Below are 12628 nucleotides of genomic sequence, written 5' to 3' on the forward strand. Positions count from 1 at the left end.
ACTTCAGTTACTCTGAAGTTTGCTGATATAATCAAGTCATATTTAAGGCCATTACCTTCACTGGGCTTAGGAAGATTTTAGAGCTTATTGCCAGTCCAATATTCTACACAATTACAATTATTAAAGAGCTGAGTACTAACTCAGGTTGGTTTTACATCCCAAAAGTCACATCAGCAACACATACAAGATTTTTATCTTTACTTTTCTTTAATTGCAGGTATTTATGAGCCGCCATTTCTTGTACTATTGTGGTGAACCTGCCCTGGATGTGAAGATTGCCTTTTGTCAGGTGTGTGTTCCTTACAGGTAAAACAAGGTACAGTATATCCTTGTACTTCATTTTTGCTGTTCATGCTATAAAACCATAACAGAAAAAAGTGAATTTCAGCAGCCATCAGAGAGTAACTGGTTATAAGAATTACAATAAATAGAAAAATTAGAAGAATATGTCAAAAAAAAAATACTTTTTTACTTTGATTGTCGTACTTTGTTCTAAAGATTTTTGATTCTGCTTTGCCAAAGCAGTAATTAATGTGCTGATAATTTTTAAAAATAAAAATAGTAGCAGAGCTTTTCAAACAATAACAATTTTGTCTGTAAATCCCTAATGATGAATCAAGGAGAAAATCCTTAATCCGAAATAAGTGTACCTATGTAGACACTTTCACTAAAATACGCAAGTTAAAACTATTTTATCTTAGCTTCAATTTTTATGAGACAGAGCTTAATATTGTAGCACGTGACTGCAATTTTATGTCCGTTAGTCTACCATAAGCACAGAGAAGTAATCAAATTTGGGGGGGGCTTGTAACATATCCAACTGAACAAAATGTACGTAATAGAGGTTCTGGGGTCATAAGACTGCACTGTAGCCAATTCTGTACTTTTAAATTAGCCTTAAAATTGTTAAGGCACAATGCTTTAAAATCTTACAGGGATGAAAGCAAGGTGGAGAAAAAAAGGAGACTGATTTGTCTAATTTTTGTTTTTATTGGTTAGATTAAGCTACTTAACATACATATCTGTCACAAATTTGTGAACATGCTTTTACATTATGAATGTAAAAATGCTTACTTCTCCTGCTGAATGTTTTGTGTTTGAAATCTGTCTCTTTCTAAATTTTTCTGGTGAGATGAAATACCAGTAATCTGACCAGCTGGATGGACATGCTTTATTTTTTTGAGGGGTGAGAAAAATGCAGCTTTCTTAGAAATAGATTTATGGTAAACACTATTTTTTCCCTCTTATATTGCTTTGAGTCTAATTAATTGAAAGTACAATTCCAAAAACAGGCCTATTAGCTGTGTGTAAGCATTTAGGACAAAACAATAACAGGTGTTGTGAGTTTTGCTTTGTTTTGAACACAGCAGCTGTAGATATTTACTCTGCTGAGTAGGATTTCCACTTCTTCAGCTCTGTAACTTGTAACCTATCAGCTCTAAGATAGATCTTTGATTTTCAGTTCAATAACATTTAATATTCTTCTTTGTTCTTTTTTTTTTCTCCTGCTCTTTTACATCTTCACAAAAAGGGTCCAAAACAATCTCATACATCTAGGTTAAAAAAAATTAACATGAAAACAAGAAAGCATTTAAGCAAACATAGTACTCTTCTTTTTTTGCGGAGTTCACTTGCCAAAAGAAATTAGAGATTTTTCACTGTGCAAAATACAGCTTTTTGCATAGCATATGCATGCAGAAGAAAAATATTCTTCACCATTTTTTCTTACGTTCAGTACTCCTTTTGTGTGCACATCAGCTCATGACCAAAAGTGTCATTGCACTTAAGATTTTGTAATTAGACTTGATATACTGTTCTGCTGTAATTTCTCCTTTGCAATTTCTCTAGCTTACTAAAAAGTGTTTGGAGACACATACAGAACTGCTTGTGTATACAATGATTTTTCTTAAAGAAGTTACATTGAAATTAAAAACTGCTTAGCTGAATCCACTGAGTGATAAAAATTCATGTTTCATGCCTGCAAAAGGAACTCAGAGAGGAGTCATCCAGTAAATATGTGCAACAGATAATATTCTGATGTTGCAGGAAACAGAATTTTATCCTTCAAGCACTTATGGCACAAATGCTTTTTCACGGTCTTCAGATCATTGGAGTTAACCTCCTAAGGATGAAAGCTAGTGCAGGCTTCACATGAATTTATTCTCTCTACTAAGATAGGCCCTGATCCAAATAACACTTAAGTACGTATTTAGCTTTAGGTACAAGAGTTTTCCCTCTGTAGAGAAGGGAAGTGTTTCATTGCATTAAGATCTTAGCTGTCATGGATGCTGTTCATTTGAGTTACCTAGGACAGAGTATGTGATGTATGTGCACCCTGGTCTAAATGCCCATATCATTTTGCAGACTATTCAACGGTGTCCAGGTAGTAATACGTTTTTTTCTGTGTTTATTCATAATGTTAATGTGGAAATCAAATGCTCTTTGGTTTGTTAATACTTGTTCTGAGACAAGTGTAAAGAACCCATTCCCTTGTTTCTCAGAGTATCTTTGGGAGACTTTTATCTGCAGAATCAGCAGATCGCAGGGGTTAAGGGACTGGTGTTAGCAAGTGCAAATGACATGACAGCAGATCAGCAATCATCAGCAAAAGGTAGATTCTGCCCCTCAAATCTTGAGATGTCTACAGCTGATAAGGATCTCAACAGTATGGACAGCAGGGGTCCTACATACGTGCAGTCTCCAGTGAACATAGTCAAACTCCGTACATTTTTTTTCCTGTTCAACAAATCCAAAAATTGTTTGTGTTACATAAACATGCATTAGACATCAGCAAGTGTGTGTGGTGTAGTTTGATCCTGTCCTGTTGACTTGCCAGGATGTTAAGCCAGTTTCTGTTGTTAAAGCCGTCTAAATTCTTTACAGAGTTGCGAGCAGATGGTAGCCATTTTTCAAATGTCCAGATAGATTATTTTTAAAAGTCCGCATAGGTGATTAACGAAAGAGGGCAGTCTGAAAGTATTTATGTCTAGGCTAGATCCCTTAGTGTAGCAAATGTAAATGACTACATTAATTTCTGTGAAGATTTGCAGATTTATGGCAGTCAACAACCTGTTTTTCTATATGAGGTCTTAGTGAATGTACAGTTTAGCCGATGGAGGAAGCTTTGATTATCACACTTCTGTGGCTAGTATATTTACCACATAAAACAGAATTGTCAATCTGATGAAAACTTATGATATATTAACAAGCTGAAACATGCAGATTAGTGGTAGGCAACTAGAAGACGCAGAGATAAAGTCCTGCTCCTGTTTGAAATTTCTGCATTATAATGGACTTTATACCAAATGTAGAGTTCTTCTGAAATGTTGTTTTAGAGGTGCTATATTGAAAATTACTCCAACGATTGTTACTAGTGCACACAAGGTTTTCTTGTAACAGATATTTTGTGGGAATTTATTCTCTGGTGGCCTATAAAGGCATAGCTTTTTGTTCTATGAAAGAAAGTGACATACCTAATTATAACCTATTCCTCTTGACACAAAGCTTATGGCATTGGCTGTACTAGTTTTACATGATAAAATGCTGACTACACGGGAATAGAGTATTACAGATTTCCAACTAAAGGAAAAAGAAAAATCCTCCTGAGAAATATGCAGTAGCAGAGATGGGATAAATATGGCTTTTTTGCCCATATGCCGTATAAAAGTACAGAAGACTGGAATTACTGTAAACTTGTAGCCAAACATTTTCAAACAGATACCTTTTTGATGGCTGAGGAAAATGTTATCTGGTTTCCTTCCATAATAAATAGGACAAGAAGTTTTCACTCTTAAAGAATTTAATGAGAAATTTTTAAGGTTTTAAGATATCAGGTTGTACCTGTAGGATCCTACACGTTCTTACTGAATTGCAGCATGATGCAGAGCACTAAGTCCGAATAGGTGAGGATATTGAAGTTTCAGTGCTGAATGATCCCATAGAATGTCTAAAGGATGCTGACTGCCAGATCCACATTTTTCAACATTTCGTTTCGAATGTAATGTTCATCAAAATAGACAAGTGTGTCGCCTTCCAGGATTTTTCATGTTCAGTAATAGAAGCAGTTGCTGCATAGGATATCTTTATCTAGACTTTATTTAGACCCATTGTAGTATTGTACAAGTTAAAAGCAGTTGTTTTGGATTCTATGACTGCATTTCTATATGGGCTTTTTCAGGCTTTGATGCAATTATTTTTTGTGGTGGTATTATACAATTCCATGATTTTACTCAGGGGTAGTAGCCCCAATTTATTCTCGTCTTTGAAGAACACATTTTTGTTGCTGGATGTCGTACATTAGTAGTATTTTATAATGTTGCAATAATCATTTTTTTACAGAGAGGAAGAGCAGGACATTTGATAATTGAGATCACATATCTGGGGCCTGGTCATGCACATTAAGAAAATGTTTAATGTGAATCAGCAGTGTACAGTCACATGCTAAGTCCTAGGTATGACATCGTCATTGGTCCTTATTGCACAGTTTAAGCAGTTTGATGCCCCAGACACAGTATTTTAGACCAGGTTTTTAGACTGGGAATTGTTGCTGCATCGAGGTCACCAAAAGAAACCCCTAGAATTAAATTTTAGTTTGTATTTTGCAAACATCTATTCAATTCATGCTTTAAAAAGAAAAAAAAGATAGAAAAGAACTTTAATTTCTCTTCAGACCTTTTTTCCCCCCATATTCTATATTTCCACAGCTGCACTCACTTGTATTTAAAAATTGTGTAGGCTTCTTAGTTGCAATATTTGCATCAATGACCATTTTAAAATCATGTGTTTTTAGAAAGCCTTTCATTTTACCAACAGAAAAGACCAGGTCTGTTAATAATTATATTGTTCTTCATTGACTGAGCTCATCTGACTTGTTTTTGAATTGTATATTAATTTTGATAAACTACTTCAGTTGCAACTGATGTCTTAATCAGGTTAGATGAAGTTTCTACTTCCATCATTAAAGAAATTGTCTCAGTGCAAAATATCCTGTAATTATGCCATCTATTCAGCAGAAGATGAATTAACAGTCATAAACCATGAGACAAACACTGACCTGTATCTTAGACTTACAGGACAAAAATAATACTGTTTAGTATCAGAAGCTATCTATTTCTAAACAAGGTACAATTAAGTTATCCAGCTTCTTTTAGCCTTTACTTATAAAAGGGAGAGTCTTTTCATTAGTTATTGTCTTCACAGTGAATGCTGTAATTATATAATTCTAATGAGAAATTGAAATTTTGGAGTACTTAATCTGTGCTGTTGTTGTGATAAGGCCTCTTATTACCCTTCTTTTTTAAAGGAAGTCATGATATCTGTGGGGCCATAGCATGTCATGTAGCCAGCCCACATTCATAGTAGAAAAAAACTTCCTAAACAGTACCCAGTATTTCAATGAAAAGTTAGTTTCTTGAGAAATTTAAGCTTTTAAAAATATACTGTATTTTCAGTATATGCAATAAATAAGAGGAGTTGTTCTTTCCATCTTACTTCTCCTATACTCTTAATGCACTACGCTCCTGTGCTCCCTTAATGGCCATTGATAAATTCACTGTTCTTAGGATTGCAGTGTTTTGGCCAAACTATGGTGTTCCCATTTCTCTCTCCTAATCTTAATTGTATCTTTTTTCTTCCTGTGTTACTACTTCTTCCATATCTAGAGCCTTAGAACAAATCTGTTAGTGCAGATGGCAGTGATTCCTCTCTCCTCGTTTCTTTTGCTAGTTAGATGTGGCTGCTGCTATCACTTTTCTCTGCTTTGGAGACAGCTCCACTCTGTGCCTTTGCTAGCTTCCTATCTCTAAAGCTGCGCCTGAATGAGATGTCTCCAAGTACCTTTGCTGCAGCTCTCTCACCTTCATCCTTCTTTCCTGAATTTTTGGCTGCCTCTTTTATTTGGGTCACTGTTCATGTTCCTGTCTATAAAGAAATTTCTCTCTCAGGCAGTCCTTTTTCTCACTGTATCTTGATCAATGATACCTTCTCATCCTTACCTTCTTTGGTATCGTGAGCAGGGTTGAGTGTTACCTGTGCATCAGTGTTGAACTCCTTAGGCATTTTGAGAACGAGGGATCAGTTTGAACTGGCTGTTCTGTTGTGCTGATTCTCAACCATTGCACACCCCTTAGAAGTCTGGCCCAGAATGAAGCAGACACTTTGGGTCACAGGGATTTCTGAGCAACATGTGATGCCACAATTACAAATGAACTAAGAAAATTTTGTACCTGGAAGAAAGAAACAATTAAAAGTAGTTAAAGCTCCGTGAAAATGTGGGGGATAACTGAAGAATATTTAAATGGAACGTTACTCCATGTTTTCAATACATATCAGAGAAAAAGTAGGCAGTTCTGTTTCTTCTTTTATAATCATAACTAGATAGCAGCCAGTTTTTTTAGAGGTGATTAAACAAAGAGAACGTATTTTAAAAAAAGATTTAGAATGTTGTAGTCCATATAATAATCAGGTAAGTTTTTAAATAGAGTGCACAGAGCAAATATAGAAGAGTTTAAAGTGACGTAGTTGATGAATTGATCAAAGTTCAGGTGTTTGCAAAGGCCAGTCTGGCTATTTGAAAGGTTGAGTTCTTATTAAGAGGGCAGATTGCACCTGGGATCTAGGACGAAAATGTTGGAAAGAGACGAACAGAAGGCAGAGAATTTACCCATGACAAAGCACACAAAAATTCACTAAACAGAAGAAGATTGGGTGACTGATACAATCCTTTTAGGATGGAAATGAAGTAGGGGAATGAGGAACTGTGGTGTGATGTGGCTGATACGATAAAAATCTTTAATACTATACGCAAAAGATGAGAAATAAATCCTGTGTTCTTTGTAGGAGAGTATATTATTATCTGTGGAATTTTAGTACAGAACTGTGGTTCATTGATCATCCACATTTACAAGACTTGTGACCATTAAATCCAAAGAAGAGATTTAGGAAATCCAAAGAAGAGGTTCAGATAAATGTCTGTTAATCCTGGAATTCTGGCGCATTAATCTCCTAGGAAAATTACAGTCATATATGTGGGAGGATAGCCACTAAATTAATACCATTGCAAATATACCCAGGTGAGCAGGACTTACCTCTAGATCTGTTCTCACAGTCGGTAAGAATACTCTGAGGATTTTACCATGTTTCAGAATTTTAATTTGTATAATCTCAGCATCTGACTTTCCAGATGAAATTGTAGCTCTAAGATGTTATCCCTTGGGATCCTGAGAGAATGCAGGATGTCTACTGTCTGAAACATGCTGCGTTCTCTTCACCTTGTCTGGGCTGGCATGGAGACACTGGGGCCCCTTGGGAGCTAGGTGTCACTGCTAGCCCAGAACATCATCATCCTTGCATCCTCCTCACGTTTGGTCATTGCAGTAGCTACTGTGTGGTAGAAGGCCCTCCAATCTTCCATCTAATGTTTTTTTCCTTGGCTGTATTAACACAGAGTCATTTAGTTGATTTCAGTAAGCTTTAATTAGAGCACCGTTAACAGTTTACTTGTTCCCTTAGGTAGGTTTGTGTGCCAGCAGGGAAGGATTCAGGTAAAGTTGCCCTCAGCTCATACATAGTAGCAGATTGCATGACGCTCTGATTCTATTGGAAATGCAAAGAACAAGTTAGCTTAAATTACCATTAGCGTGGTTTATGTAGATGAAAGCTAAGATGTATGTGAGATATTGAATTGTAAGAAATGGTAGTATTTTAGGCTCATCAATGACAGGAAGAACAGTGTTTGGAAACAAATGTCTGTGAATGGAAAACAGTAAAGTACAGTTCTTCTCTGTGTTAGAAATAAACAAACGAACAGTCATAGTATCAGGAAACCACTGCTCTCTTTTGCTCTCTAAGCTGTAAAACGAACAAAAAAAATGCAGCTTATTGTAACTGTGTATTTCTCAAATGCTTGAGTCTTGACAGTTCATTTTCCTTCCTGCTCCCCAGTTGTTGGGAAATTAAGCAAATAAATTTGCAGACATGGCTGTGCATTTAAGTGATACAGTTCTGATAGCTATGTAGTCAGTTTTGAAAAACCCTTTCCCTTCTCTTATTCTAAGTTACCCAGCATGGAAGAATGAGGTCATTATGAGTGTATGTTGCACGTTTTCAACAAATTATTGGTAAAAGAAAATTGCAGTATATGCGTAGTTGTACATATGAAGTAGAAATTCAATTCTACCCATTGCTGAAGCGGTGTGTTTCCATTGTCCAAATGTTTATGGAAACCAAGAACAAATGGCACACAAATGCGTTCTGTGTCCCTCAGGAATAATCTTTCATGTTACAGAGTTATTGACAGAGGTCTGTGAATGTGCGTAAATGTGCTTTCATCTAGGTGAAGAGGATGGAGAAATTCTCTTTTAACTAAATAGTTTCATATTTGAAATCCTTTACTATTACAGTGGGACCCCAATATTGTAGCTTGCCCAAGTTCATTTGAAGTTCATCTGAAAAGTTATTAACTGTTGTGAAATTCATTTTGCTATGACAGCAATGAGATTTCTGGAAGAGCCTTGGGTGAGCACTGAGTGTGTAACAGAAAAACAGAATCTGGTGGGTAGATTTCTTTAGATCAGCAAGATAGATATGAAGACTTTGAAAAGAACTTTTAAATCAGAGTTTGAAACCAAAACTAACATTGATGTGCTCTTTTAAGTAATTGCCTTGTGAACGGCATAGCCTTTTGAGTAGAAGAATGAATTTTAGGTCAGTGGTGAATTTTAGAGTAAGACAACACTGATGCTTCATCATCCTGATTTAGGAAGTGACTGTTGTATTGATTTGGAGGTAGATCATGATTTGATTATGTGTTATCTCAGTTTGGAGAGCTGATCAAACGTGATTAATCCAATAACACTGTTAATTCATTGATTTAGGGATTAGATTTAAATTATAATTGTGACAAGGATAATTACTCATCTCATTGTTCTTATAGAAGTCTGCAGTTCTACAGTGCAGTTTATTGGGCTTAAACACTAGGTTTATTGTGTTTTTAATTTTGCTTGTTTAGTCATTGAGAAAAATATAGAGTGGCTTTTTTCCTTTTTTTTTTTTTTTTTTTTTTTTTTTTTTTTTTTTTTTTAGCATGTGAGGAAGCAAATTAATAAGTGACCTGAAGACTGTGTGCTCTGTCTACAGGGCTAAAGTGTTTGTCGCTCACAGTGGGCATTCTGCTTAGAATGAACTTCAGACTAAGTCAGCCTGTCTTGAATTTTGCAAAAATTTCTCGGTGTTAGTCTTTTCTGTCAAAGCTCCTTACAGCTCGCAAGGTTTTAAGATTGAGAAAATGTTACTCTAAAAAGTAAACAAAACAACTCTATGAAAAATAAATCATTAGTCTTTCTCGTCATACACTATTAAGATTTTTGCAGGATTGGTCTATGTTACGCAGAGTGCATCTGCTTATCAAGACGCTGGTGTGTTCTAAACAGATCTTACCAGTTGTGGTCCTCTGTGTCCATTCCATCAACGTTGCTTGAATTGCTATTGATATGACTGAGGCAATTGCATGCTTTAATTATCCAAATGACTGGATCTTCTAGGCTGTTTTAATTGATCATAAGGCTGGACTAAAAATAAACACCTGCAGGAGCTGTAGTAGCTTAGAAGTCCTGCTGTAGATGTCACAAAATTCCTGAGGCCAGCAGTTCATAGGGTCAGTCTGATTTAAAAACAAGTAATTTGGGTTGTGCAGGATTCTAAATTTAGAATGACAAAACAAATCTTCTCCCATGTATCTTCCTACCACATGACTCACTGTCGGGTATCTCATGAGCGAGGATGCAGACAAGTCATGGCAGCTCTGGTTCACCCAAGCCTGAATACAGTCATCTCCCTTGTTCTAAAGTCGCTGTATCTGTAGTTCCAGAGGAGCTGACTGCAGTCAGGCTCACTAAGGAATGCAGCTAATGTGCTGACACTTTACATAACATTGGTTTGAGAGTAAAGGCTGTTAATGCTGGATATTGTCTGCATTGTTCTGGTAATGACATCAGAATAAAACAAGCTGCAAATGTGTTTGTCTAGGCAGAGGTAGCTGGGATTATTTCCTGTCTGTCAGGAGCATAATATAAAAATGCATCCTCTCAGTTCTAGGTTTAGTATCAATAATTGAGCTCACCAAGTACATGTATCTCTCTTACAAAGTGTAAGGAGTTTTAAGACTAAGGCTACAAATCAGATGCCGTCTTTCTTTGTTTCTTTCTTCTTCAAATGACAGAAATTCAAACCTTTTTCAGATTCATTAATGATATTGTACTTAAGCTTAAATTTCACACTGTGTCAGCGTCTGTAAATATCTTACTTTCCATGTTTTAAAACAAATCCTTGTTCTGTGTCTGGTTCATAAGTAAACGTAATGTTTCTAATTGGTTTTCTAAAATTATATTTTCTATTTGAATGAACAATTGCATTTATTAGAATGTTTGAAATGAATTCTCTAAATGAAGCAGTTAGAATTAAGGAATGTTACCCAATGAGAATGGTCATTTCAGTGAGATAATTGACAGAAATAGAACATTAATCATCCTAAGGCAACTCAAGAACCCAAAACTTGGCAAGGTCAGTTTTCTATTTTTAATCAGCAGCTCCATGGAACACTGGCATTATGTCTTTGTAAAATGGAAGAATAATATCCTCCAGATAAACTTTTCACTTTTCTCTGGCCCATCAAAATTGGACTTAGTGTTTAGTAGTCACATAACGTGGTTGATTGTTTAGACATTTTGGAAAAGCAGTTTATAATAGAGCAAATAAGAAAATACAGAAGCAACATTTGAGAGCACTACAAATGAATGCACAGGCAGAGGAAGGCATGTGCAATGGAGATGCACATTTGGGCCCTGCTTCTACTCTTGGAGAAAGTATTGGGAAAACTCTATCAGCTTTCCATGAGCATATCATCAACTGCTTGAGGACAGATCTGCAACATGTTGAACTTCTACATCCTGTAGAAGCCTTCAGCATCACATGTGCATGTAGAACTTGGAGTTACAACCATTTAATTCTGATTTTTATCTCAAAACTATCATATACTTAGCTCTATATTCTTCAATGAATTAAACTCACTAGTAGCCATAAAATTGTCATGAGAGTGCAGCTAACAGGCAGTGAACAGACACAGCAGTTTGTGCAGTAGTTCTTGCAGAAGGGCACAAGAAGGCATCTTTGTTTCCAATCCTAGTAGCCTGTGCTTCAAGAGGCTCCTGTAGAGCATTGATGATAACTTTTTAACATAGATGGTGGAGGAGCCAATGAGGAGAGGTATGCTGCTGGACCTTGTACTGGCAAACAAAGAACAACCGGTTGGAGATGTTAAGGTTGGGGGCAGCCTTGGCTGCAGTGACCATGAGATGGTGGAGTTCAGGATCCTGTGTGGAGGAAGCAAGGCAATAAGTAGGACCACAGCCTTGGACATCAGGAGAGCAAATTTTGGCCTCTTCAGGGACCTACTTGAAGGAATCCTATGGATTAGGGCCCTAGAAGGAAGGAGGATCCAAGAGAGCTGGCTAGTATTCAAGCATCACTTCTTCCAAGCTTAAGAGTGGTGCATCCCAAGGAGAAAGAAGACCAGCAAAGCTCATCAGCCTCACCTCCATCCCTGGAAAGGTGATGGAACAGCTCATTCTGGATGTCATCTCCAGACATACGGAGGAAAAGAAGGTGATCAGGAGCAGTCAGCATAGATTCACCAAAGGGAAATCATGTTTAATCAATCTGATAGCCTTCTCTGATGGAATGACTGGCTGGGTAGCTGAGGGCAGAGCAGTGGACGTTGTGTACCTTGACTTCAGCAAGGCTTTCGACACTGGAACTGTGGGTTAGGCGAGTGGATAGTGAGGTGAATTGAGAACTGGCTGAAAGGCAGAGCTCAGAAGGTCGTCATCAGTGGCATGGAGACCAGTTGGAGGCCTGCGGCTAGTGGCATCCCCCAGGGCTCAGTACTGGGCCCCATCCTGTTCATCTTTTTCATCAGTGACCAGGATGAAGGGACAGAGTGCCTCCTCAGCAAGTCTGCTGATGCTACCAAGCTGGGAGGAGTGGCTGAGACAGCTGAGGGCTGTGCTGCCATTCAGAGAGCCCTGGACAGGCTGGAGAGTTGGACAGAGAGGAACCTCATGAGGTTCAACGAGGGCAAGTGCAGAGTCCTGCACCTAGGGAGGAATAACCCTAGGCACCAGTACAAGCTGGGAGCTGACCTGCTGGAGAGCAGCTCTGCAGAGAAGGACCTGGGAGTGCTAGTGGACGACAAGTTGACCATGAGCCAGCAACGTGCCCTTGTGGCCAGGAAGGCCAACGATGTCCTGGGGTGCATTGGGAAGAGTGTTGCCAGCAGGTGGAGGGAGGTGATCCTGCCCCTCTCCTCAGCCCTGGGGAGGCCTCATCTCGAGTGCTGTGTCCAGTTGTGGGCTCCCCAGGACAAGAGAGACCTGGAGCTACTGGAGAGAGTCCAACGTAGGGCTACGGAGATGATTAGGGGACTGGAGCATCTCTCTTGTGAGGAAAAGCTGCAAGAGCTGGGCCTGTTTAGCCTGGAGGAGAGAAGTCTGAGGGGTGATCTTATCAGTGCGTACAAGTACCTGAAGGGAGGGTGTCAAGAGGATGGGGCAGGAGCGTTGTCAATGGTGCCCAG

At 38.0% G+C, this 12628-nt stretch overlaps 1 protein-coding gene across 4 annotated transcripts in view; it reads left to right on the forward strand.

The window, feature by feature from the left end:
• Positions 1-217: 217 nt before the first annotated feature.
• MAPK10 (mitogen-activated protein kinase 10) overlaps positions 218-12628 on the forward strand; it is a 91771-nt gene continuing 79360 nt past the window's right edge. For 2 of the 4 annotated variants that reach the window (XM_062575083.1, XM_062575084.1), the window contains exon 1: positions 224-289. In XM_062575083.1, coding sequence (XP_062431067.1) covers positions 224-289 — 66 coding nt within the window. Of the gene's footprint in view, positions 294-12628 lie in introns of all 4 variants that reach the window. The other 2 variants (XM_062575081.1, XM_062575082.1) reach the window with 2 other exon arrangements.

This window comes from Rhea pennata, chromosome 4 (assembly GCF_028389875.1).
Source record: "Rhea pennata isolate bPtePen1 chromosome 4, bPtePen1.pri, whole genome shotgun sequence".
In the NCBI taxonomy this organism is placed as follows: domain Eukaryota; kingdom Metazoa; phylum Chordata; class Aves; order Rheiformes; family Rheidae; genus Rhea; species Rhea pennata.